Source organism: Mesoplodon bidens (genome assembly GCF_964165515.1).
Source record: "Mesoplodon bidens genome assembly, chromosome: 6".
NCBI lineage: Eukaryota > Metazoa > Chordata > Mammalia > Artiodactyla > Ziphiidae > Mesoplodon > Mesoplodon bidens.
In genome coordinates this window covers 453,613-481,085 of record NC_138162.1, presented here as the reverse complement: position 1 = coordinate 481,085, position 27,473 = coordinate 453,613, and the positions used below count along the sequence as shown (strand labels likewise).

The window sequence follows — 27,473 nt, the reverse complement described above, 5'->3', positions numbered from 1 at the left end:
GATCAGGAGACAGGCTGCCTCCAAACCCTTTCAGCTTGAACCGAACGTTTGCTTCGTGGCTGCAATTCTAAAACCAAGTGACGAAGACAAGCGCTTTCTGGATGGGAAGCATGTGGGAAACGAAGTCCCAGGCGGTCTGGCTCCTGGACCTCGGCTTCTGGGCGGCTGCCTGCGGGCATGTCTGCAGGGACTGTGTCCGTGCTTTCTTGCCCTGCGGAGGCGGGGGGGGGGGGGCGGGGGCGGGGCCGAGTGTAGCAAAGCTCTCTGGGCTGTGGCGGCGACACGCATTGTGTGTGACCGCAGGGCTGGCCAACGGTCCCGACGTAGGCGAGACGGACGGCCTTCAGGAGGTGCCCCTCTGCAGCTGCCGGATGGAGACCCCGAAGAGCCGGGAGATCACCACCCTGGCCAACAACCAGTGCATGGCCACAGAGAGCGTGGACCACCAGGTGAGCGGGTTTGCGTTCCTGTGCGAGGGGGGCCCCGGCCGGCAGCACCGGTGCTGCTCAGGAGGACGGTGCTGTGTGCGCGGCCGGGCAGGAGTGGTGGTTGGGAGCCGACACGGCTGCAGGCGCTGCTCCGCTGAGGTCACGCTTTCCCAAAGGCTTTTCTACTTTGCTGTGAACTCGGACGTGGATGGGTGAGAGGCAGAGCTGCACCTGAGGTTGCTCGCAGCCCCTCCACAGGCCCCGTCCCCTTCTTTAGAAGGGCTGTCCGTGATGAAAGCGTTACAGTTGACCTCTGAACCTGCTGCTCGGCGTCCGAGCCGCCAGCACCTGGGTCCGTCCCGCTCTGCTCGCTTGGCTTTGAGCCAGCGTTGAGCGCTTGTCTCCTGTAACAGAAGTAACAGTAATTCCCACTATCACGTGACGCCTAGCTGGTGGTCAGACGTCTGTGTTCTCTGCTCTGGCTGAATCCGGGTGGGTTCTGCCCACCCTCCTGCGGCCCCGCCACTGGCCCGGGGCCGGTCATTCCCTTTAGTTCCCGAATCTTAGGACTGGAGGTCGGAGCTCGTCCAGGTGCTGAGATTGTCACTGCGTTCCGGCCGGCCTTGGTGGGGGCACTGTGAGGTCGAGTTCCTGCCCTCGGTCCATCGTCCGGTGAGAGGTTGCGGGGTGGCGGCTCCACGGTTCTCTTGTTCCTCCTGCAGTGACTCTCCGGTGTCTCTGGAACAGAACTTCCTCACCATCTGGGGCTGTTTGTGCCCCTGAAACACGCTTCATCCTGCATTCGCAGAACAACCAGTGACTTCGTGGTCTCTTTTGCTGCTCTTCCGAGTAACTAGTTGGTGCCTTGACGCCGTCCGGGGCCCCTCCCACCCGCTCCCCAAGGTTCATCTTAGGAACTCACGGTCTTCTCTCTTTTCAACCTGTTACATATAAAATTTTTTGTTGTAAAATGAAATACAAACCCAGAAAACAATACAAGACAAATGTTTGGCCTGATGAGTCTGTCTAGGGTGGGCACTCTGGTAACCATTTCCCAGGGTCAGGAAATGGGATTGTCCCCAAATAGCTGCCGCCTGGCTTCTGCTTTCTAAATGGTTTCACCAGCCGTACAGGTGTCCCTAGACGCTGTTGCCCATTTGTCCTTTGTCTTCCTTTCCCTTTATGTGTGGAACAGCCGGGCCATTTGACCCCGTGGTCTGAGCAGTGGCTCCCATGCTCACGGGGCCTCCAGCGCCTCTGTCTGCAGTTCATACAGAGGTGGACCTGGCTCAGCCGAGGGGAGTTTAGTCCAAGATAAAGGCTCGTGATATCTGGTTGCCTCTCTTTTTCTGATGTTGGCAGCTGTTGAGTCTTCATGCCTGTATTTATTAATTCATCAGAGGTTCCAAAACGGTGATGTTGTGTCGCTTACTGCTCATTTACTAGCTGGGTGGCTTCATTAAGAGCCTCGTCATCTCGTCTGCTCTTTTGTTACCCAGCAGAACATCTCAGAGGAAGGACCTCGCTGGTGCTTGAGCCTTTCTCTTTATTTCCCAGTTGTTCAGGTAATGAATTTGTTCTTTGTCATCTTCTGAGGTTGGCCAGCTCTTACTTTTAAAATATCATTATGAACTCATGTGTTTGAACAGATTTGACGGGTTCTAATCTTTGTATTGTTGTTGTTGTTATTATTACTATTATTATTATTTTTTTTTTTGAAGCTTCACCCCACCCCCACCCCCACCCCCTGGCCTGCAGGACCCTCTTCATATTGGACTCTTTTAGGGGATATGCATGGTCAAAACTATTTTTATAACGATACTAAAAAGTTAAGTGCCTTTTCACTTACTCTTTCACAGAGTGTACAGTGGCATTTTGTACGTTTGCAAGACCTGTATAACTCAGGGAATGAGTGATTTTCATGGTGTTACAAAATCGTTCACAGTGCAAGACACATGGATGGATTTTAGTTTAAAGGTACTAAACTTGTGGACAGTGGATTGAGATTTTTACATTGCAGCAAATCTTTCGAGAAACTACCCCTTGTAGAGTTTTGCTGTGGTGTCAGAGAAGAACGTCCACATTTGTCTGCTCTGAATGCAGAAGCAGATATGAGGTTCATCTGTCTTATTAAACCAGATATTAAAGAGTTTTGTGAACAATATAAAACAATGACATTTCTCATTAACTTTTTTTTTTTTTTTTTTGCGGTATGTGGGCCTCTCACTGTTGTGGCCTCTCCCATTGTGGAGCACAGGCTCCAGACACACTGGCTTACGGGCCTAGCTGCTCCGTAGCATGTAGGATCTTCCCGGACCGGGGCACGAACCCGTGTCGCCTGCATCGGCAGGCAGACTCTCAACCACTGCACCACCAGGGAAGCCCTCATTAACTTTTTTAAAAGTACTTTTTAATTAAAATACATTCTTTACATGATAGGTTTATTGCTATTTTTAAATAAATTAATATTTTAAAATTTTCTCTCTTAATTTCTAACATGGTAAATATTAATAGACGTACCCCATTTGGACAAAAGCTCTTTGGGACCTTTGGTAATTTTTAAGAATATAAAAGAACACTGAACCCGGAGATTTTGAGAACCACTGTTCTTGATTTTCTCTTTTCTTCATTTCTCTTGTCCCTGTCCTGCTCACTTTCAACTCAGCTTTGTCCTGGTGTCCTTGTGCCCCAAACTAGAAGGGGTCCAGGCAGGTTGGATTTAAGGGTTCCTGGCGGCTGGCCCGCACTGGCCCCAGGTCTTAGGCAGCCCCAGACTTGCTGGGATTAGGCAGGGTCTCTCCCAGGTCGCCTGCTCTTCTCAGCCCCAGGGAGGACCTTTTGGTATCTTGGTTCCCACCTGTCCTTGGGTCCACAAGACACTGCCTCGCTGTGTCCCTCTTCCCCCATCCTCCCCCCTCCTCCTGCCCAGGCACCAGCGTCTAGCAGGCCCACCCTTACCCATTTGCATCCTGTGGGCTTTGGTTTTGAATTAAGTGTTGTCTCTGGGTTTTGGTTTTGCTGTCTAGTTGTTCTGTTTTTTTGTGGGATTCCAGGAAATTCTTAAGCTGCTGCTATTTTCCCAAAAATATTTTTTCTCTTTCGATGCTCAGGTTGCCTCGGCCTTAGCTGGCAACGGCCCCTCAGAGCTAATAGCTCCTTCATCCTGTGTCTCCTTCCCATCAGCTTTATTGAGGCATAATTCACACACTTGAGGTCACCTTTCTGCGTGTGTGTCTCTGAGTCACATGAGTGACTCATCACACGAGTGACACGTGTGACAGATGCACACGATCGTGTGACCAACACGCTCCTCTGATTTCTGTGCGAGGGAGGGGTGTCGACTCTTCAGCTCGGGCCGTTTTTATGTGACTCCTGTCTTCTTGGGGGTCCACTGTGCCCTTGGGGATTCGGGGTGTCTGGTGCTGACACAGGACACCCCCCACCCACCCCCCACCCCCCCGCCGCTGGACCTGTGCTGCCTGTATGTTTGGAGGTCTCTTTAGACAGCATGTCCTGCACAGGGCCTGATAGTCTCCGTCTTCCCAGTGGTGTGTTTGGAGCATCCCCATTGCACTTATCAGGGTAGTTGGGTTACAGTCTGACATCTTAATAGTGCTAAGAATTATGCCATCTGTTCTTCCTTTTTCTTCATTTTCTGCCTCTTGGATTGAATTCCACCCCCCGCCCCCCCGCTGTGCTGGGTCTTTGTTGTGGCTCACAGGAGCACGTGGGCTTAGTTGCCCCGAGGCATGTGGGATCTTAGTTCCCCGGACAGGGATCGGACTCGTGTTCCCTGCATTGGAAGGTGGATTCTTAACCACTGGACCACCGGGGAAGTCCCAGGTTGAAATTTTTTATGATTCCAATTTATTCCACTGTTGGCTTTATTTTTTACGTATTTTCCTCACGTTTTCAGCAGTTGCTCTGGAGTTTGTAACATACATCCTTAGTTTATCACGGTCTTGCTTGAATTGATATCATACCACTTAACATGTAATGTAAGACTCTTACATGCGTGGGCCCAAATCCTGTCTCCCATCTTTTGTCATATGTTTCAGTTTCATATATGCTATTATTTTTGTACATACTCATCTTTTAGACTGAGTAACCGTAATCGTCTCTTGTTTCCCTTTATTTAAACTGCATCCAGAGCGTTCTTTCTCTGTTCCGATCTGATTTCTCTCTGATACCACAGTCCCTGTGCTCGAGGACCCTTCCCCCCGTAGCACAAGTCTGCTCATAATGAATTCTCTTTTGTTTGTTTGAAAAAGTCCTGTTTCGCTTCCAATTTTGAGAGACACTTTGATGGGTACAGAATTCTGGGCACTTAGAGACATTGGTCGGTGTTGCCGTCCAAAAGTCCCGAGGAGAGGCCACGGCCCTTGTCGCTGTGGTCCTCTGCGCTGACCTCTGAGGCTGAGGTGTGGGGTTGTGCTGCTCTCTCTTGGTGTTTGTCCTCTTTAGGTTTCTCTGAGCTTCTTGGACTTGTACCTGATGTCTCTGTTCTCCTAGAAAATCAGTTCCTGCCCGGCGGCTCTTTATTTTTTCTCTTTCCAAAACCAGTCACTCGACGTGGGCTCATAGGATGTCATCTCACAACTGATGGGGGCTCCACACTTGCATTCCCTTCCCATTTTGGGGTCCGACGGTTTCTGTTGACCTTCCTCCTTGCTGAGTGTACTTGAGCCAGTCAGAGGCCTCCACCTGTGTCTCCTGACGGCCTCGCGGGTCCTGGTGGTGGTGGTGGGCGTCCTGGTGGCTGTTTGTTTCCCCCCACCCGCTGCTGGAGATCCTGAATGTCCACGACGTGGGCTGCGGGTGGGTCTCAGGGTCCCTCCCCGCAAGCAACCCTTGGCTCTTTTTTTTTTCTTTTCCGATACGCGGGCCTCTCACTGTTGTGGCCTCTCCCGTTGCGGAGCACAGGCTCCAGACGCGCAGGCTCAGCGGCCATGGCTCATGGGCCCAGCCGCTCCACGGCACGTGGGATCTTCCCGGACCGGGGCATGAACCCGTGTCCCCTGCATCGGCAGGCGGACTCTCAACCACTGCGCCACCAGGGAAGCCCGTTTGGCTCCTTTTACTTTTCCTCCTGGGATTTTCTCCATGTTCTCAAATACCTGCTTTCTATCCTCCTTTCCTGACCTCTCCTTTGAGGTGTTGTCTGAGGGCTCTTACTGTGGGAAGGGTGCCCCCGCCCACCCCCCGCACCGCGGTCTGCATCTGTCTGTCCCTCCCTCCGTCGATCGAGGTGGGAGCCTCTTTGCTGTTTTCGTGGAAGCGCCCACAGCTGAGCCAGGGGTTTCCTCTCCTGAGCAACCTTTCCTTTTTCTCAGACTTAGTAATTACCTCGTTTCTCATTGTTTTCTTTGTGCCTGTTACCGATTCCACCCCAAACTGATGGACTTGCTCACTTTGTAGGGTTTTCGGACACATCGGTCCCTCTCAGCAGGGGGCGCGTTGCCTCAGCAGCTCCTTGAGGGAGGTTCCTGGGGGGAAGGTCTGGGCCGATCCTCTCCTGTCGCTGCGGCTTCACGGGCGCAGTTTCCTCTCAGGTCCTGGTCACATCCCCGTCTGCTTTGGGCCGTCCGCGTCTCGGGAGCCCCGGCCCCCGCTCTGGGTCCTCTCTGTGGAGCCTCCAGCCTTCTCACCTCTTCTCCACTTTCCACATTTTTGACTTTTTGCTTTACTTTAGAAAATTCCCTCTGTCTCCCAGCGCTTCCATGGAAATTTCACTTCTCCCTCCTATTTCTGGTTCTGAGAGCTTGTTTTTGTTCCCCTCCTTGTGGCCTCCTGTTCCAGCCTCAGAGCCGCCTGGGCCCCTTTCCTGGGGGCATTGGCCCCATCCCCCCCCATCTCTGGGCTCCATGGAGTCTCTGAGAATGGGCTCCCTTGAGGAACAGGCGAGGAGGAAGCCGGGGCTGGGGGCGCGTCGCCCACACCAGCTGCCAGGAGGCGAGGGTCCTTGTTGGAAGGCGCCAGGGCGACAGCGGGCACGGGCGGGCCGCCCGAGTGCTGGTGGGTCCTGCGGATTCTCTGCGCTCTCTACTGCTGGCCGTGCCGCCTGGCATGTGTCCTGTTCCCTTCGATGCCCCAGCCCCCAGCCCAGGCTGTTCTCCTCATGCGGCCGCCGTGACCCCCTGGTCTGTGAACTGGCGGCACAGCCCCTCATCACGTCACGGAGGAGCCGGCTGCCTTCCTGCTTTGATTTCCTGACACCGCCCCCCCGCCCCGCCCCCCGCCCTGTGGCATGGCAGCGGCTGACCCGGTCTCGTCTGATTGCAGCTGGGCAGGTGCACGAACAGCGTGGTCAAGCATGAGCTGATGCGCCCATCCAGCAAGGCGCCGCTCCTGGTGCTGTGTGAAGACCACCGGGGCCGGATGGTGAAGCACCAGTGCTGTCCTGGCTGCGGCTACTTCTGCACCGCCGTGAGTGCCCGGCTCCCTCTCTCCTGCAGTTGGCCTCTGGGGGCACCTGGGCCCCCGGCTCCCTTCCTGCCGCTCACGTGTCTACCTAGGCAGGGCCGTCTGGCCCTCCACTGCGTCCTGCTCGCCAGTGCCTCCGGGATCTTCTCCATCAGTGACTTCATCCGCAGATGCTCACGTGGCTCACACGGCCCTTACTTGGTCTCTGTGTGGCCCTTTGTGCTCCTGGGCCCAGAGCCTCTCCCCCAGGGGCTTCTCCGGACGTCACGCCTGTGTGCCCTCCCCATCCTCATCATCCATTTCTGCTTCTGCTGAAAAGAGGTTCCCGGGGAGAGTGCTGCTCTGGCTGTTCCTCACCCCAGAGCCCTGGCCTGAGGTCGGGTTGCCTGAAGGGCGTGTTGTCGGGCGCTCTCTGCCAAGGGCTGTTGGCGGGACCTCCCTCCTTGGGCTTTTGCTTCTGGGAGTCTCTTCCCGAGTGTGTCTTCCGTGGGTCCGTCTTTGGACTTATATGCAGCCCGTCCCCTGGTCAGAGCAGCTGGAGAGTGAGGCCTTGGCCTCCTCGGGGCGTGGGGATGGGGATTTTCTCTCCTTCAAATAGCACGTGTGTGGACATGCCTTGGGAGGGGCCCCGTGGACACAGGGCATGATTTCTTCTCACCCGGAGAGGGGCTGGGAGTCCCCCGGGCTCTGGCTTCCTGCCCCCACACAGAGCTCAGTTCTGGGCTTTGCTTGCTCTTATGCATATTAGCCCCAATTAAAAGAAGATTTCTCGCCTTCCTGTTTTTAGGGTAACTTTATGGAATGTCAGCCCGAGAGCAGCATCTCTCACCGTTTCCACAAAGCCTGTGCCTCTCGCGTCAATAATGCCAGTTACTGTCCCCACTGTGGGGAGGAGACCTCCAAGGCCAAAGAGGTGACTATCGCAAAAGCAGACACGACCTCCACCGTGACGCTGGCCCCCGGGCAGGAGAAGAGCTCCACAGTGGAGGGCAGGGCCGACACCACCACAGGCAGGTACGGCGTCCCCCGAGCCCTCAGGGTTCACCTGACGATGCCCGTCTTTAATTGTTGCTGACGTCGTCCGACTTGCCAGCGTCTGTCTCCCAGCTGGCCCATGCTCGCTGTGATCTCTGACACGTGAGGCTATGAGGCACGCTGACTTCCGTTTGCTCACTGCCACTGTGCACACGTCTCTTCTGCACTCAGTGTAGTTTTGTACATTTCTTTGCCTGTTTCTGAACCAGTATCACACCATCCTAATTGATGAGGTATCACAGTATTTTCGGTCGAAGCATAGTACTCCCATGGGTAACTGTTAGTATACACCTGAAACATCGGTCCCTGTGCGTACTTGTCCCTACCCACGTGTACCTGTGCGTGCCTGTCCCTACACATCTGTACCTCTGTGTACCTGTCCCTACCCATCTGTACCTGTGTGTAGTGTATGATATGAAACATTAGTGTCAGCTGTTGTAACATCTGTACCTGTGCGTGCCTGTCCCTACCCATCTGTACCTGTCCCTACACATCTGTACCTGTGTATGCCTGTCCCTAAACATCTGTACCTGTGTGTACCTGTCCCTACACATCTATACCTGTGTGTAGTGTATGATATGAAACATTAGTGTCAGCTGTTGTAACATCTGTACCTGTGCGTGCCTGTCCCTACCCATCTGTACCTGTCCCTACACATCTGTACCTGTGTATGCCTGTTCCTAAACATCTGTACCTGTGTGTACCTGTCCCTACACATCTATACCTGTGTGTAGTGTATGATATGAAACATTAGTGTCAGCTGTTGTAACATCTGTACCTGTGTGTGCCTGTCCCTACACGTCTGTAACTGTCCCTACACATCTGTACCTGTGTGTGGTGTATGATATGAGACATGAGCGTCAGCTGCTGTAGTCTGCTTTTACTGCTTCATGTTTTGGATGCCCTAGCTGAACACAGGAAAAACAGTTTTTAAAAGAGAAGGATTGATATTGGAAACATATAATTTTCTTCTCAAAAGTATTCAGTAGAAATAGCTGAAGAACTCATAAAGCTAAATGGAGTCAGTCAGCCAGAGGATCAGGTAAGAAAAGGTGTCAGAAGCCTCGTCCCCACCAGCGTGTCCAGCTAGAAGCCAGGGTGATGGAGAGAGAGCCTTTCAAAACAGCAGCAAAACCCGTAACCTACCTAGGAAGAAGCAAGCGATACCACACTGATAAAAAAGGAAACTATAAAACTTCACTGAAGGTCATTTAAGAGACTCGAATTGTAGACATTCAAAACTGAATATTGGAATGGTGTCGACTCCTTCATATTATTCTGTATTAATCGTATTAATCTATAAATTAAATGACTTTTTCTTTTTGCGGTATGCGGACCTCTCACTGTTGTGGCCTCTCCCGTTGCGGAGCACAGGCTCCGGACGCGCAGGCTCAGTGGCCATGGCTCACGGGCCCAGCCGCTCCGTGGCATGTGGGATCTTCCCGGACCGGGGCACGAACCCGTGTCCCCTGCATCAGCAGGCAGACTCTCAACCACTGCGCCACCAGGGAAGCCCTAAATTTAATGATTTTTGAGTCAAAATTCCAAGGTGTCCCTTGCGTTGGGAGGGCAGTGGACTTTAGATTCAACCTGAAGTTCATTCACTAAAGCATATTTGAACATTTGGCCAAAAGTCCTGGGAAAGCCGCCCTCACTTCTGAATGCCCTTTTTCTCTCGGATTTGATTCTGAGTCTGGGCTCTTCCCTCCAGGGGCTGAGCAGACAGATGGTCAGTGAACCTGAGGCCATTTTCACTCTCAGAAGAGCAGCGCAGTTGGAGGGTCCGAGTGAATCATGTTTTGTGTTTTCATTGGTTTCCACAAGAAGGGAGAGTTCCACGTCTCTAAAACTCAGAATTCCACTTATTTCTTCCTCCCCAAAGCACTGCTGGACCCCCGCTCTCAGAGGATGACAAGCCGCAGAGTACAGCCCCCCAGGTGCCCGAGGCCTTTGACCCCATGGGGCCAGCCGGGCTGGGGAAGCCAGCGCCCGGCCTCTCCCAGGGACCCGGGAAGGAAACCCTGGAGAGCGCGCTCATCGCCCTGGACTCGGAGAAGTAAGGCCTGGCCCAGCCGTGCCCTGGCCTGGCGCTCCCTTCCTGCAGACTCCTCCCCTCCGTGTCCTCCTGCATGAGTCAGCTGCCGGCACTTCCGCACGCGTCCTTGTCCCCCTGCAGCGTCCGGTGCTGGCCAGGGCCACAGGTCCCAGCTGTCTGTGCCCCCAGGGCCATGGCATTCCCAGGAGGTTGCGGAGGCCTTCCTTAGGTCTCCTGCTAACATTGGTCATCAGGACCGTGCACCTTCTTTTCCATTATTTTGGGAAACGATGGCAGGTTGTTGTCCGTTACACTAAGAGCAAAGTGATCCTCTGAAGGCATAGCGAGGACAGTCCTGGGAGGCTCTGGCACACGTTTCCCTGGACATGTTGACCGTGGCTCTGACCTCAGGACGTTAGAGCCAGTGCCACTCTGTGGCTCCTCGTCTGTGAAAGGGGAGTTTGGAGCAGGTGGCCCCTCGGTTGTCCCTGCGGCTCCCATTACTGCAGCCCACCTGTGGCTCTGTAGGAGGGCCTGGTGCCCTGACCCATGACCCCACAGGTGTCTACTGGTCATGGGGTTCCACGGTCAGGGCTCCGGACAGGCCGCGCGGCTCCCTCCCTCAGAGCTTCACCTTCCTGTCTTGCTTCTCGGGAAGTTGTAGTGTTTGGGACACGTTCCTGAGTCCCCACGGCTCTCTCTTTGTCCGCCTCCAGCCTGGTCTCTGGCCCTGGTCTTATGGTGACTGTCCGGTCCCCTGCCCTACTCACCGGGTCCAGACTCTGTACTGTGAAGAGGGTGGGTGTAGCTGAGTGTGACACGCTGCCTCCACCACCTTGGGGGGTCCCTTGACCTCATGCTATAGAGAAGCAGCTCACTCTGTGCCCTGCACAGAATGCAGAACCTCAGGAACCATTCCCGTGCTGTGGCTGAAGGAGATGGTCACTAATTTTGGTTATTTTTACTGTGAGATGCCTGGTGGGTATGGCGTCCTTGACCTTGAGGCTGGGCAGGTGGGCCCAACCCAGGCCTTCCCAGCCTGCAGGTGCCGTGTGTGTGTGTGTGTGTGTACGTGCGTGTGCGCACACGCGTGTGTGTATGGTGCATGCGTGTGTGTGTGTAGACTGTGCTCACTGCTGTCTCGTGCTCTCTCCGCAGACCCAAGAAGCTCCGCTTCCACCCGAAGCAGCTGTACTTCTCGGCCCGGCAAGGGGAGCTACAGAAGGTGCTGCTCATGCTGGGTAGGTGGCCGCATCTGTCAGCCCCTCTCGGTGACTGTCCACCATGTCCTGCTCTGTCTGGTTTCTCTGGTTGGTGCACACAGGCCGCCCCTGGTGTTCAGCCCGTTCACAGTGTTCATGCTCAGTCACGGCAGTGGAAGTATTCTCTAGGAATTCCTCGTTTTGTTTTTTGTTTTTTGTTTTGGTACGGGTCTTACTTGTGGCACATGGGATCTTTGTTGCATGCGGGCTCTTAGTTGTGGCATGCGGGATTTAGTTCCCTGACCAGGCATCGAACCTGGGCCCCCTGCACTGGGAGTGCAGAGTCTTAACCACTGGAACACCAAGGAAGTCCCAGGAATTCCCCGTTTTTAAACAGGAATTAAGTATGTGATTATTAGATTAAGAAGATATGTCGACTCCATGAAAGCAGAGTTAGCCAGCTGGGCTGTTGTGACGTGTGGATGGAGTTGGCGCCCTTGTGTTCAGGGTACAGCCCACCTGGCACTTGTGTTTTCAGTGTGTACCTGCCTTTGTGGTTTTTTTTTTTTTTTTGGTTCTTTTTTTTGCGGTTCGCGGGCCTCTCACTGCTATGGCCTCTCCCCTTGCGGAGCACAGGCTCCGGACACGCAGGCTCAGCGGCCATGGCTCACGGGCCCAGCCGCTCCGCAGCATGTGGGATCTTCCCGGACCGGGGCACGAACCCATGTCCCCTGCATCAGCAGGCAGACTCTCAACCACTGTGCCACCAGGGAAGCCCCTTTGTGGGTTTTTAACACCTGAAAACGTACTGGTCGGGTCCTTCCCAGCTCCGTCTCCTGCTGAGCAAGGGACAGCGCTTTGATTCTGAGCTCACAGCGTAGGTATGATTTCTCTGGCTTGAAAAGGCTGATTAAGGGCCTTCCCTGGTGGCGCAGTGGTTGAGAATCTGCCTGCTAATGCAGGAGACACGGGTTCGAACCCTGGGCTGGGAGGATCCCACATGCCGCGGAGTGGCTAGGCCTGTGAGCCACAACTACTGAGCCTGCGTGTCTGGAGCCTGTGCTCCACAACAAGAGAGGCCGCAATAGTGAGAGGCCCGCGCACTGCAATGAAGAGTGGCCCCCGCTTGCCACAACTGGAGAAAACCCTCGCACAGAAATGAAGACCCAACACAGCAAAAATAAATAAATTAATTAATAAACTCCTGCCCCCAACATCTTCTAAAAAAAAAAAAAAAGAAAAAAAAAAAAAGAAAAGAAAAGGCTGATTAAGAATCCTTTTACTGGGCTTCCCTGGTGGTGCAGTGGTTGAGAGTCCGCCTGCCGATGCAGGGGACGTGGGTTCGTGCCCCCGTCTGGGAGGATCCCATGTGCCGCGGAGCGGCTGGGCCCGTGGGCCATGGCTGCTAGGCCTGCGCGTCTGGAGCCTGTGCTCCGCAATGGGAGAGGCCACAACAGTGAGAGGCCCGCGTACCGCAAAAAAAAAAAAAAAAAAAAAAGAATCCTTTTACTTGACGGTAAGTCAAGAAAGAAGCTTAACGGTTTGCTCTGAAAAAAACAAAGGTTTTATTTTATGTTGACCGAAATGGCGATTTTAATCATTTTCCTCGTGGACCTTGTGCGATGCTGAGTTCGCCTCGCCGCTCCGTCGTTGGCCTTGTAGCCCGTCTCCATTCCAGGCTGGGAGCTGTGCTCAGCAACCGCCTTCCCTTTGGGCCTGTCCTGGGGGTCCTGCTCCCTGTGGAGCATCCATCCTGGGGCCCCTCCACTCTCACGCTTGGTCCCGGGCCTGGGGACGGGAGAGACGGGGGAGCCCAGAGTTAAATGAAGGTGTCTAGGAGGAGCGCAGGTGCTGGGGGTCTCTGACCACAGGCCTGCCTGTCGGTTCTGCCTGGAGCCTTGCCAGCCCTTGAGCCATCCCGGGCTCTGGGGGCTGCACCTGCAGTAACTGGCACCTCCTGTTTGTTTGCAGTTGACGGGATCGACCCCAACTTCAAGATGGAGCACCAGAACAAGCGCTCACCCCTGCATGCTGCGGCGGAGGCCGGCCATGTGGACATCTGTCACATGCTGATTCAGGTCAGACGCGGTCTTCTTGGGGCCACCAAAGCAAGACAGCCTGGCCTGGGTCCAGAGAGCCGGGCAGCCCAGTAGTGCCAGAGGCTCCCAGGCCCACCCGCCCTGGCTCTGACCAGTGCCCTCAGCCCCTCCGCTGCCTCTCCTGCCAGTTACGCCGCCTCTGGTGATGACGCACTGCCGATTCGTTGTTTGACTTGTTTTAGTTTGTTTGGGTTTTTAGTGTCACCGACTTCTTGGCGTGGGAGGGGTTAGCTCAGGCATGCGCACATGCCTCCTCCTGCCCCCCGCCCTGCACTGAGAGCTTGCGTTCCGTGGTCGTGTAAATGTGTCCTGGACACCCCGCCCCCCAATCCACCCCGAGCAGACAGACTGGCCCTGTGTCATCTGGGAAGCACATCCCCCACTCTCGGTGCCGCTGCTCTGGGACATCCCTCCCCTGGCCTGTGTTGGGGCCTCTGTTTCTCGGAGGCCACGTTTAAGCCAGGTGTTTATCTCTGGACCCTTCAGGAAATTTCCTTTCACCCGCGGGTCTGGGGTTTCCCCACAGCCCAGGTTCAGGTCTGGGAGATTTTCTGTCTGGGCTCCAGGTCCCTCTGCAAGCACCTGTGTTTACCTGCTGCAGCTTCTGGACTCGCACTCTGTCCCGCTTTTCTGGGCGGCGCTCTTGGCATCACCCTCGGCTCCTCTCGGGGTCTCGCCTGTGCTGCCACGTTTTTCTGTAGCCTCTGGGTCTTCCCACAGTGTTTGGAAGCTTTATACTGGTCTGTTCATTCTGGTCTTTCTTATTTCAGGTTTCCCTCAAATGCCTGGTGGATCCTGTTTGTTTGTAAAGGAAGGGACTGAAATGCCGGTTGTGGGCTCTTGGCTGGGGCCCGTCAGCTGGAGGTTTTTGTGTCGGGTGGGTTTCAGGATGGCTGTGTCTGGAGAGAGCCGTCCTCTGGGCATCTCTGTTGGGACCCTGGGCGGACACCCCCCTCCCCCAGGTCTCTTGTCTAGTCACAGCTGCTCTGTGTCACTGTCGGCCTGGAGTGTCTGCTTCATCCTCTTCTCACCTGTGCTGTATGCACAGACTAAGATGGGATTGTATGAAGTGTGGAGCCTGCTTTTGCACTGGTGTTTTACAGTGGGGTTACCTGTTGGTTTAGATTTCTAACACCCGAGGCCCATTTGTCAGACCCCTCCCAACTTTGGCTCACGCCAGAGGCTCTGTTTGGACAGATCTCTTTATTTATTTATTATTATTATTATTTTGTGGTACGCGGGCCTCTCACTGTTGTGGCCTCTCCCATTGCGGAGCACAGGCTCTGGACGCGCAGGTTCAGCGGCCATGGCTCACGGGCCCAGCCGCTCCGCGGCATGTGGGATCCTCCCAGACCGGGGCACGAACCCGCGTCCCCTGCATCGGCAGGCGGACTCCCAACCACTGCGCCACCAGGGAAGCCCTGGACAGATCTCTTTAAATAGCATATAGCCAGCTTCTAAAAAGCTCTGAGAGCCTTGGTATTTTCATAGGAATCTTCAATATACGTATGCTTACTGTAACTTTTGACATTTAAAATTTATTTCTGATTTCTTATATTGTAGTTTGATTCTCAGCCTCTTAAAACAAATATTTCTTTTTTTTTTTTCCTCTCCTTTGCTGCCTTCTTTTGGGTTGACTTTTGTTTTGTCTCATTTCCTTTCTCTTTATTTGCTTGGAAGTTATAGTCTTTGCTTTCTTGCCTCCAGAGGTCACTCTGTGGTTCTAACAAGTGGCCGTTTCTTGCCCAGTCTTGAGACAGGGAGGAGGAGGGGGAGGGGGAACAATTGATGGTCTTCTGACTTTATTCTTCCTTTGGAAAAGGTAGTTTCACACTCCTTTGAAAGAATCTATTCCCCCCACCCCCCAACTTTTTTTTTTTTTTAACACAAAAACGTGTGTGAGATACATACAGAAAAATCACTGAAACGTAAACATCTTGGTTAATGAATGGTTCTAAAGGACCTGGCCTGATCTGCTTGCCCCCCAGAAGCACCGTGTGTCCCTCCCCTGTGGCAGCTCTCCTAGCCTGTGTTGTGACGATCAGGTGTGTGTGTTTCTGTGCGCTCACAGCCCCACAGAGATCCTCAACCCCATGGCTCAGCTCTGTCCACTTCTAAACCTCACACAGTGTGAATTCTTTGTCTGCCTCTTTCATTCAAAGAGCAAAAGCCTAAGAGTCATTCACTGATCCGCTGCCCCATTTCCTGCTTCTCCCCACTGGCCGTGATAGTGGATGACTGTCTGGGGCAAAGAACACAGGAGCTCTGTGTTCTGTTTTGCAGCTTCTTGTGAGTTGTAAGCTATTGCAGAATAAAATGTTACGTATTTTGGAAAAAACCGACGCTTTATACATCAGCGATCTTTATGACTCTGTCCCGTCTACCCGGAGCCTGGAGGCGCGACCGTGTGACACCACTTCAGATTGGATTGTCAGCCTGGTGGTTAACTTGGTGACCCAGGCTGCAGACTTCCTGACTTGGGGGCTGTGCTCTTGTGTCCTCTTCTCCCCTAGAACCCATCCGATGTTGGACGGATTTCCTCTGCTTTGCCCCGAATCCGAGGGTATTGTTTCTTGGAGGCGCAGCTTTGGTGGGTGCCCACCTCACGTGCCCTCCTCCGGCTGGGCTCTGGCCCTGGCCCCAGGCAGCAGGCACCCTCGCTTACACTTGGGGTCAGTGGAGGAGCCCCTGTGAGGAGCGGTTCGGGTATTTCCCAGCCTGTTTAATTTTCATGCCGAGGTCTCGCTGGAAACAGCTCCATCCAGGCAACTGCGGCACAGTGGCCCTGCCACAGGTGGACACTTAATTTAAATAACAACATTAAACGAAACCCCAGCAGGACGCATTCTGGGGCGCTCGGGTGCACGTCCGGTGTGTGGGAGCACGAGGTCAGGGGCAGCTGTGCTGGTCGCTGCCACTGACACCCTCCGGTACCCTTGGCCAGCCCCAACCTTTGGCCAGCACCGGGCATGCCCGTGGTCAGAGTGACCTGCCGCGCAGCTCTCCGGGCCTGGGCCTGGGTGTGTCCCCACTTGTGGTCACTGCTTTGACTTCTCCTACCTGGGCCTCCATCTGCTCCCCGGCTCTGTCGCCGTCCTGTCCCTCTGTGTTAGTGTTTGCTTGCATCTGGGGTCCATCTCGCCAGCTTTGCTTTTACCTGCTCTGCAGGCCGTGAGCCCAGGAGGCATCTTCTAATAGGAAAAGGTGTGTTTTCTAGCAGTCATGGGCCCAGAGCGGAGGGACAGAGCGACAACCGCTGCCCTGCCCCCTGAGAGCCCAGGACGTGCCGTGGGCTGTGCTCGCCCCGCACCTCCTGGGCCCTCTGTTCCCTCTGGGTGGAGGCCCTCCTCCCGCCTCCTTCCGTGTCTCAGATCTCTCCACGTTGTCTCCTGGCCACCCCTGCCTCTTCCTGGTGATGATCACTAGCCTTTGGGCTGACTTCCCTGGTGTGGTCCTGGGTTGCCCACATGGCCCTGTGCGGGGCCTCCGTGCTGGTGGTTGGGGCCGTCACTGGCCGGTGCAGATTTCAGACAAGCACACCGAGCAGCCGTCCTCACACTCTACCTGGGTGTCGGGTGGCGGGGCCTGGCCCCCCAACCCCGACCCTCTGCACCGTGCGGCCCATGGCTCTGCTCTTGGTCATCCGCCCGTCTGGGCCTCTCAGACGTGGGCCCTGTCGGGGGCTGCCCGGCCTGTGGGCTCCTCCCTTCCAGACCGTCCCCCAGGCAGGCTTGTGGCCCGGGCTCTCGCACCCCTGGGTGTTCAGGGTGGTTTGGGGGTGGGGGGGTCTTGCTAAGTGTGTGCACCCAGTTACAGGCGGCGCCTGGCCTCTCACCGGCAGAGGGCACATCCTGGCCTGTGCAGCCTGGCGGAGCGTGGCCGACCCCACGCTGGCCTTGTTAGCGCTACGCAGACCCCCACCCCGCACCTTTATCTTGTGTGGTTTTCCAAGTTTCGTTGTTAAAGTTAGCTGCTGTGGAGTCCTGGCTCTACCTCGCCCTCAGGTTGGGCCATCTGGCCTGTGTCCCCCACTCGTCTCCTACCTGGACGTCCCTGCTCTCCGACATCAGCTCTGCTCCATGGGAACAGCTGAGTCTCCTTCTCCATCCCTGACCACCTCAGTTCCCCTGGCTTTCCATGTGTACCATTCTAGGTCTATTTTTAAATTTCTTACTAAACTGGGTTACTTTTGTTTTTTACTTGCTAGTAGTAAAAACAATACTATTTTCAGCCTTATAAGTACTAGCTCTTTTAAAATGTTCAACTGCCAAACACTTGCTTTGCTGTTAGTGGAAAACCCACTTTAAGGTTGGGCGTTTCAGTTTCAAACAGACGATTTACCCAAGTATACCTCCTGGCTCATTGGTTTTCAAGTACATACTCCATTGGAAAATACATCCTGGAAATGAGTTTTTGTTCAGTTTATTTTGGCAAGTGTTTAGAACAGCCCGAGACAGAGGTCTCTGAGGCCCCTGAGCTAGGGCCCCACGGTCACTGCAGGCTGGGCCACTGCCTGCCTCCTGGCCCTGCCTTGCTGAGTCCCCCTCCGCACCCTTTCTTTGCCTGCTCTGGGGTCTCACCTTCTTTCTTATTTCTAAAGGTGCTGTCACTAACGTTACTGTAAGCATTTTTACCCAATTAGCTTAGAAATGAAATGCTCTTCTTGAACTAAAGGTTTGATAGTTATAGAATAATCATGTCTCTGAATTCTGCTTTGGAAGATTCAGGCTTAGTCGATAGAAAGACTTAATGTAGCCCCTGAGACCCCTCTGTTTCCAAGTGCTGAGCCTGGGAAACGTTTCCTCACTGGGTGTGGCTACGGTGGCAGCTGTCACACCTGAGCTGTCCCTCCTTTCACCAGGCGGGCGCCAACATCGACACCTGCTCAGAGGACCAGAGGACCCCGCTGATGGAGGCGGCAGAAAACAACCACTTAGACGCGGTGAAGTACCTCATCAAGGCCGGGGCCCTCGTGGATCCGAAGGTACTCACTGCTCAGAAGCACATGTAGAAGCTCCTCGTGAAGAGGAGCAGGGCCGGTTCCTGCTGGAACGTCTTCAGAAATTGGTAGCCACCAGGCATCCACCGGGTTGTCTGGAAGTAGGTAGTTCACCTTACTTGGTTACCGGTTTATTTGTGGAAAATACTAGTGAGCACGGGATCCACTATGCCTGACGGTAGTCAGGCATCTGATAAGGAGTTTGTGTGCAGAGGTGTTCAGCTTCCTTCTTTGGATAGGCACACCTTCTCTCTTCTGGCAAGAAAGAGAAATAGAAGTCATCCAGATTGGAAAGGGGGAAGAAAAATGATCTCTGTTCACAGATGACATGGTCTTATATGTAAAAAATCATAGAGTCCACACAAAAAATTGTTAGTACTAATAAATACATTCAGGAAAGTTGTAAGATACCAAATCAGTACAGAAATGTCAGTTGTATTTCTGTACACTTGTGATGAACTATCCGAAAAGGAAATTAAGAAAACAATTCCATTTACAATAGCACTGAGAAGAATAAAATACTTAGGAATAAACTTAACCAAGGAAGCGAAAGATTTGTGCACTAAAAAATGCTGAAAGAAATTAAAGAAGACACAGATAAATGGAAATTATATGGTGTTCATGGATTGGAAGAAGACAGTACATTCATCCCTCAGTATCTGCGGGGGGTTGATTGCAGGAGCCCTGCAGATAACAACCCGCTGATGCTTGAGTCCCTTAATAGTACAGTCAGCCCTCCATATCCGTGGGTTCTGCATCCGTGGATACTGAGTGCCGAGTGTATTGTTAAAATGTCATTGCTACCGAGACCGATCTCCAGATTCAGTGCAATCCCTATCAGAATCCCAATGCCTTATTTTTTGTTTACAGCTTATAGAAAAACCCATCCTAAAATTCATAGGGAACCTTAAGGGACCCTGAACAACCAAAACAATCTTGCAAAAGAACAAAGCTGGAGGCCTCACACTTCCTGACTTAAACTTATGACAGAGCTACAGTAATCAAAACCATGTGGTACCGGCCTAGAGACAGACGTATAGAACAGTGAATAGAGTGCCCAGAAATAAACCCTTGCAGATACAATCAAGTGATTACTGTTAAGGGGGCCCAGAGCATCCAATGGCAGGAGAGGGTGTCTTTTCACAAGTGCTGGGAAAACTGTTCCACATGCAGAAGGCTGAGGTTACAATGTATTCAGAAATAATCTCAAAGGGGATCAAAGACCTAAACTTAAGAGTTAAAATCGTAAAACTCTTGGAAGAAGACAGGAAAATCTATATGACATTGGATTTGGCAATGATTTCTTGGGTAATGACACCAAAAGCACAGACAATAAAAGGAAAAACTAGGTAACTTAAACTTCATCAAAATTAATAAACTTTTGTCCATCAAAGGACACTATTCAAGAGAGTGAAGAGGCAACCCACAGAAGGAGAAGATATTCATAAATTATGCTCTGATAGGGCTTTACTATCCAGAATATATTGACAAGTCCTACCACTCAATAACAAACTCCAGCCCAGCTCAGAAATGGGCAGACTGTGAGTAGACATTTCTCCAGAGAAGATATGTGAATGGCCAGTTAGCACGTGAAAAGATGTTCAACATCATTAGTCATTAGGGAAACGCAATCAAAACCATGGTGAGACCCTTAGGACAACTGTCATCTAAGAATCAGAAAATAAGTGCTAGCAAAGATGTGGAGAAATTGGAATTCTTATATGTTGCTGGTGGAAACGTAACATGATGCAGTTAACTGTGGAAAGCAGTTTGGTGGCTCCTCAAACAGTTAAACATAGAATTACTGTATGATCCAGCAATTCCAATCCAGGGTATGTACCCAAAGAAACAGGAAGCAAGGACACGGACAGGTATGTACACACCTTGTTCACAGCATTGTTTACAGTAACTAAAAGGTGGAAGCAACCCAGTGTCCATTGACGGGCGATGGATAAGCCGGATGTGGTCCATCCATACGATGGAGTGTTATTCAGCCTTACTTCAAAAAGGAAGGAAGCTCTGACAAAGGCTGCAACACGGGTGAACTTGAGAACGTCATGCTGAGTGAAAGAAGCCAGACACAGGAGGACGAATATTGTATGATTCCACTTATGTGCGGAACCTGGGACAGGCAGATTTAGAGACTGAAAGTAGATTGGAGGTTACCCGGGGTGAGGGGGGGATACTGTTGCTGAGTGGTGACCGAGCTTCTGCCTGGGCTGGTGGACAGGCTTTGAGGATAGAGTGTGGTGATGGTACAGGTCTGTGAAAGCAATTCATGTTGCCACTGAATCGCTCTAAAATGGTTAAAAGGGCAAGTTTTATGTCATATACACACACACGCAATAACAATAAAAATGCTAAATCCTACAGCCCTTCAAATTAATACACATTTTTTCCAACAAAAAAATGATCGTTCTGTTCATACTAATTTATTAACTCCTTGTTCCCATCAAATTAACTTCTCACTCTTTTTTCTATGTCATTAAATATTCTATAACATTATTTCAAGTGGCTGTGTTGTATTTCATGATATAATTTGTATCATTTTTTTAGATTTGCTGATTGTTTAATATTTATGTTATTTTCAGTTTTTATTGTACACAGTGCTTCAACAGACATTTCATAGCTAAATCTTTGCACGTTTGATTTCTTTAAGACAGATTTCTGGGTGTGTGTGTGGAATTGCTAGATCAAAATATATAATCATTTCTAAGGCTTTTGATCCCTCTCTCTGAATTGCATCCGGGAGTGTCTGAGCACTCATTTCCCTGTACTCTTACAAGTGCCGATCGTTACAGTTAAAAAAAAAATTAACAATTTGATATGCAAAAATGATTATTTATTTGTTTTTTACTATTTTAATTTGCTTCTCTCAAAGTGAACTTTTTTTGTGTATAGTTATTTACATTTGTTGTGAATATTTTTTCAAGCTGGTATTTAGTCCTTTGCTTTTGGTGGTTTTTGAGATCTGGAAACCTTTAGTTTTTCTATGACTATTTATAGATAACTGTTATTAATCCTCTCCGTTAGGATGGGTGGGTGAGTTCTGCCCAGTTCTCGGCCAGGGGACGATTTCCCAGCCTCGTCACAGGAGCCAGCGCCCAAGCAAAGCACCACTGAAGAGGCAAGAGGTCAGTGTTCAGGGCTTTACAGAAGCAGCTGGAGCCTGCAGGACAAGTGATTGGAGGAGGTCTGGAGTAGACAGTTCACCGATGAGCTTGTTAGCAGCACTCTGGGTGCTGTAGAAGAAAGGGTCCTTGAAATCCAAGACCAATCAGAGAAACCATTCTGTCTGAAAAGCAGACTGTAGGACAACATTGAGCTGTCTGATGTGTAATTGGAGTCCCAGAAAGGAGAGAAAACCCAGTGGAAAAAAATTTATTGAAGGAAAAATGGTCATAAATTTCCCAAATTTGGTGAAAAATAACCTACAGATTCAAGAAACTCAACAAACCCCAAGCTGGATAAATACTAAGGCTGCCACACCTAAATACATCATGTTAAACTGTTGAAAACCTTAACACAGCCCCAGAAAAAAAACACAATACGTGTAAGTGAACATTACGAAAATTTGCCAACTTTGCATTTGAAACGACGGAGGCCAGGAGCCAATGGAGTGATATTCTTATTGTGCTAAAAGGGAAGAAAAAAAACTCAAAAAAATTGTCAGCCCAGAATGCTACAGCCAGTAAAAGCGTCCTTCAGAAAGCACTTGTGAAATAAAACATTTTCAGGTACACAAAAGCTGATAGGACTTACCAGCAGGTTTACACTAAAGTTTGTGGGAGGAAAATCCCGTTCTTGGGGAATTAAAATACTAGAAATGGTAAATACTTGTTTTCTTTAAATTTCTTAAAAGACAAAGGCTGCTTAAAGCAAGAAGAATATTGTAAGATGGAGTTTACACAAACTTGGAAGTAAGACAGGACAGCAGGAGCACAGGGGGAGCCAGTGGTGGATGTGAGCAGGGTCCTCGGGTTTTAGTTCTTTCCTGGGAGGGAATAAGTACTGACCTAAGTGGATGGGAAAGGTGAAGATTGTGATCCCTACAGAACATTAAGGCAATAATTTCAAAGGAGTATAGCTTTAAGGAAAACTTTTTAAAAAGCTAGTAGAAGAAGTAAAACGGAATGTTAAAAAATACTTGTGTAACTAAAAAAGCAGGAAAAGAGGAATAGAAGCAGGTAGGACAAATAGGAAGGTGGTCATCTAACCCTAAAACCATGTCGTAATTACATCCAGTGTCAGAGGACGAAGCCCTCCAGCCAAGGGCAGACGTTTGTCTGAGCCAGTGAGCAGGCGAGAACCAGCTCTGCTTCCCTGGAGAACACACGCTAACACACGGACCAGGCTTGAGTGAGCAGGGTCAGGGCACACGTCAGGCACGTGGCAAACAGAAGAATCAAACACAAGAGGCAAAATTACAGAACTTTTGGAGGTTAAGAGGGAAGATTAGCTTTGTGATTACAGCATCGGGAAAGATTTCTTCAACAAGACAAAAGTACAAAAATGATTGATAAAGTCAAATGCATTAGAATTCAGAATTTCTGATCCACAAAAGGTGTCACAAGGTACATGAAGGGCAGCTACAGCCGGGAGAGGGTTTTGCAGCCAGAGGGCGTCAGGGCCTCCTACAGATGAAGGAAAGTAACCGGAAGCAGTGGGTGAGGAAGGTGACCAGGCAGTTCCCTGCAGAGGAGATGTGTGACCGGGATGTGCCGGGAAGGCGCCTGCCTTTCAAGCACCCGAGACGCCCCATTCCCTGGCCGTAGAATCCCGTGAAGCCCACAGCTGAGCCCACCTGGGGGAGCAGCACACGCATGTCATTGTTGGGGGGAGGTCTCGGTGTTGGGGGACCCCGTGGGCAACTCTTGCACGAGGAATCCGGGAAACGTATTGCAATGTTTGGTGAATATTGGTGAAAAACAACAAGTCTTCCTCGACCAAATGCACAAACTGGGCTAGTTTTACATCAGTTGACATAAGTGAACTAGTGCTATGTGTTCTCTACAAAGTGAAATCTCCAGACCATAATGTTGAACTAAATATGAATTGCAGACAGGTATATGATATGTTATTTATAGACAATTTAAAAACATAAAACCGTCATTTGTGGATACGTACACATGTAGCAAAAGTATCAAGAGCGGTGTCAGCATAATAGCCGTTGCATTCAGACCGGCGATCCGGAAGGAGCCTTTTTGTTGAGACGGTTCAGTTAACGTGGCACCCTTAGTGTCCTTGAGAAGATGGAGCTAAAAGCCATCTAGGAGGTGTGCCCGGCGGCCAGCGGACGCAACCTGGAGGTGGTCAGCCGCCGTGACGAGTGTCAGGCTGCACGGCGAGCTTGCCCCGTCACGCTGTGATTTCTTGGGACCTAAATGCATTTGTGTTGCAGGACGCAGAGGGCTCCACCTGTTTGCACCTGGCTGCCAAGAAAGGCCACTATGATGTGGTTCAGTACCTGCTGTCCAATGGGCAGATGGACATCAACTGTCAGGTAAACCACCTCCTCCACTCGTGATGGCACCTGACGGGCTGGCCAGAGGCGTGGTCCTCCTTCGTGGTGATCCTGGCCCCTTCCACCCTCCGAGGCACCCCACCCCCCCACCCCTGCCAGGTCCTGGAAGGCCTGGCCTCATCCTCTGCCCCCGTCCACCTCCCTCCTGGCCTGCCCACTGGCCGCTCGCCAAGCTCTGTGCCGCTGCCCAGCTGCAGGCTTGTCCTGAGGTGTCCACCTGGGCTGCCCTGGTCTCCTTGTGTCCTGTGTTCAGATGCTGCTACTTGAGCAAGGTCTCTGGCCTGTGTGCCATGCCACCCCCGTGGCACCTCATCGTCCCTCCCAGCACTGGCCACTGTTGGACATTCCACCTCTTTCCCTGTGTGTTTGCTTCTTGTCCACCTGCTGTCAGGACCCCGGCGTGGTGTTTGTGTGACCTGCAGTGCCTGGTTACAGAGCAGGTCCTGTGCATGTCTGCTGAGCGAGTGAGTGCCTGGGGAGAGCCAGTGAGGGTGGGGCCTTCTAACTCACCGGGGACCCCTCCTGTTCTCCGAGACCCCCTTCCGCTCCCCAGGACCCCGCCCGCACATGACTTGAAGCTCTGGGATGACCATCTCCCATCACAGGGCACCCCCATCTTCTGGCCCAGCCATTGCTGCTAATCCAGCTCCCGTGCCCACCACCCTGACTGTGAGACCCTCCCAGACGGACCAGAAATGCAGCTCCCTGCATTGTGGTTTGTCCAACCTCTGTTCTAGTGGGGTCCATGGGCCTCCTTCCCCTGTTTTGGGTTTTTATCTCCCACTCGGTCGGGTTTTGTGAGTTTCTCCCCCCAGGCTGGGCTGTGTTGCCCCTGCCGTGTCCCCAGTGCCCGTGGTAGGCCTGCAGGGACCATCTCGCTTTAGTCATGGAGGCCGTGTGCATCCATCAGGAAAATGTGGCGACTGGAAAGTGGAGAATGTTGTGCTGGAGTGTTTGCAGAGTAGGAACTGGCACCGTAATACTCATTTCCTAAGAGTCGCCTCCGGGGTAGAGCGGCACACAGCCAGCTCATCACAGCCATGGTCCAGCCTGCAGGGGGTTCAGCCCCGGTGAGCTTCTGCTCCGGCCCTTAAAGAAGGGGCTGGGACTTTTCATGGCCTCCATTCATCTCTGGGCCTGATGTTCATCCGTCTGTCTGTCTGTAGTTCTTGGCTGTTGCTCCTGCTTCGTGCGTGGAGTCTGTCCTGGGATCAGAAGGGTGGGCAGGCGCGTCCCGGTCAGTGCTTCCCGCCAGCCGGGCACGGACTCTGCAGCTGGGTCTGCTCTGTGGCCTTCTGGCCTTTTTCTTAGGTGGCTCTGTCACATGCGCACAGGTGTGTCGAGTTGCCCGGTGGGCCCTGCCTGCTCGCTGAGATCCCCGAGATCCCCATGCAGCGCTCTGAGCCTCAGTTTCCTCCAACAAAATGGGGACTCAGGCTGGCTCCCGCCCCCCGGGGCCTCCTTGCAGGTCCTGAGTGATGAGGTGCCTCACGTCTTGTGTCTCTAGGAGCTGTGATGGATGTTTGTTTCTTTCTTTTGAAATTAGGATGATGGCGGCTGGACGCCCATGATTTGGGCCACTGAGTATAAGCACGTGGACCTTGTGAAACTGCTGCTGTCCAAGGGGTCTGACATCAACATCCGGGACAACGTGAGTCTCCCCCCGGGGAGGCGGACCCTGGAGGACTGGGGACGGGTGTGTCGGGTGGCAGTGTCCTAGCACCTGCCTGTGGCTCTGACCTCTTCCCATTGAGTCGCCAGCCACGTGTTGACCCAGTGCGGTTTCCAGTGGTTATTTTGTGTGTCAGCCAGCTGCTGGATGTGAACCGAGGGGCACAGGTCCCTGAGACCTGCTCCTCGGGCAGAGCTGCATTTTTAGAGGCCTTTAGAGACACTGCCTGCCATGTCTGTGGTGACGTCCGAGGCCCCAGGGCCCACCCCACACCTGGGCCAAGGTCAGGGGACTCACCAGTCCCTCTGGGAACAGCCCTCCGCTGTGTATCAGTGGGGCTGTTTGGTCACAGGCAGCACCAGGCGCATCTGATGAACTCAAAGGGGAATTTCTCGGGCGGGCTTCAGAGACCCTCAGAACCGGTGCGGTGGTAGGGCTGGCAGAGTTGGGGGGCTGCTCTGGCACAAGCCCCTGTGCTGCTTCCCAGGTGGAGGGACAGGGCTCCTGGGACACAGACAGGGTGTGGCCTGTGGAGCTGTGTCCACCTTTACAGCGTTACCCAAGCCATAAGTAGGAAGTCTAGCCACACACTCGTTAAACTGATAATGGAATGAGGCAGGAAGGCATGCCCACCCCTCAGTTCGGAGCCCTTACTGGACTGTTTGAAGAAAGGATGGGAGCAGTGACTGGTCAGTCCTCCTGGGTGCTCCGCGTGAGGACCCTCCCACACCCAGAAAACAGGAGCAGCAGCTCCCAGCCGAGGGCCGGGCACAGCTGGTTGGGGACGTCTTTGCCAACTCCACAGAGCTGGGCCCTGGGACATGAGAGCAGCTGAGGGCCGGGAAACCCTGGGGGCTTCAGGTGAGGGTGGTGCGGAGGGAGGCGACAAGGTCCGGGGAAGCTACAGCACACGGCAGTCACACTCTGCCTTGTTCCTCGAGGGATGGGGTCGTGGTTTGGAGCAGCCTCGGCCCTGGGTGCTTGGGTGGGACTGGACCGTCTGGGCACGTGGGCAGCGCATGGCCTTGCAGCATCCAGCAGTGTAGGTTCTGGTTGTTCTGAGGGATTGGAAGAACTGATGGAGTCGTGTGTTTTTTATTTATATGATGAAACAGCGTCATTGTTTTATTTCAGTAGCTTCATTGAAGTATGACTGGCAGACTGTGCTATTTAAAGTGTACAGTTAGATAAATTCTAACCCCAGCCACCATCACACAACCAGGACAGTGGATGTCACTTACCCCTAGGTTTCCTCCTGTGCCTCCTAACCAGCCCCCCTTAACGAGACGTGACCAGCCCACCTGCTTCCTGTCGCCGCCTCGCTTCTTGTAGTCCCATCTGAGCTTGGGCCCCCCTCCCTTTCTGTTGCTGTGAGAGGCCGTCCGCTTGCTTGTCCTATGCCTGTGGACCATGGCCGGGCTCCCTGGTGGGGCTGTGACCTTCCTGCTCAAGTGCTGCCACTCCTGTGGGTGCAGCCGTTTCCAGGGTAGGAGAGTCTGGTTCCTTTACGGTCTCCCCAGCACTTAATGTAGTCGGTCTTTATCGTCTTTGGTGAAGGATCTGTTCAGGTCTTTTGCTCATTTTTTTACTGGATTGTTTATTTTCTTACTCTCTAGCTTGGAGAGTTTTTGTGTATTCTGGATACAAGTCCTTTACCAGATAATGTGTTTCATAAATCCTAACCATTGTCTTTGGAGGAGCACATGTTTCTAATTTTGGTGAAGTCCAGTTTATCAGTTATTTTTTGTATGAATCATGTGAAATCACTGCCAAACCCATGACCCTGGAGACTCTCTGTGTTTTTGATCGCAGTTCCTTAGGTCTAGGTGTTAATGTTCATACGTGGTGTGAGGTAGGGATCAGGCTCTTTCTTCTGGTGTGTGGACCTCTAGCTGCTCCAGCAGTGTTGTTTAGAAAGCAGCCTTTCTCCCTAGATTGGCTTTGCCCTGTGGCCGGACTCAGTCTTCTGGGCCTTGACCTGGGGTCTGTCTTAGTGCTGGGGTTGTACTCTCTTGTTGAGTGCAGCTTCAGGACCTGTAAGGAGAACCTTACAGTA

General features: G+C 52.4%; 1 protein-coding gene across 8 annotated transcripts in view; it reads left to right on the top strand.

Moving 5' to 3' along the window:
- Nucleotides 1-27,473, top strand: part of EHMT1 (euchromatic histone lysine methyltransferase 1) — a 146,452-nt gene that overhangs the window by 98,628 nt on the left and 20,351 nt on the right. For 7 of the 8 annotated variants that reach the window (XM_081237347.1, XM_081237344.1, XM_081237345.1 and 4 more), the window contains exons 10-18: nt 304-449; nt 6,711-6,854; nt 7,639-7,865; nt 9,769-9,942; nt 11,080-11,162; nt 13,095-13,201; nt 18,084-18,206; nt 23,623-23,724; nt 25,292-25,396. In XM_081237347.1, coding sequence (XP_081093473.1) covers nt 304-449; nt 6,711-6,854; nt 7,639-7,865; nt 9,769-9,942; nt 11,080-11,162; nt 13,095-13,201; nt 18,084-18,206; nt 23,623-23,724; nt 25,292-25,396 — 1,211 coding nt within the window. Of the gene's footprint in view, nt 1-303; nt 450-6,710; nt 6,855-7,638; nt 7,866-9,768; nt 9,943-11,079; nt 11,163-13,094; nt 13,202-18,083; nt 18,207-19,091; nt 20,714-23,622; nt 23,725-25,291; nt 25,397-27,473 lie in introns of those variants that run through there. The other variant, XM_081237350.1, reaches the window with a different exon arrangement.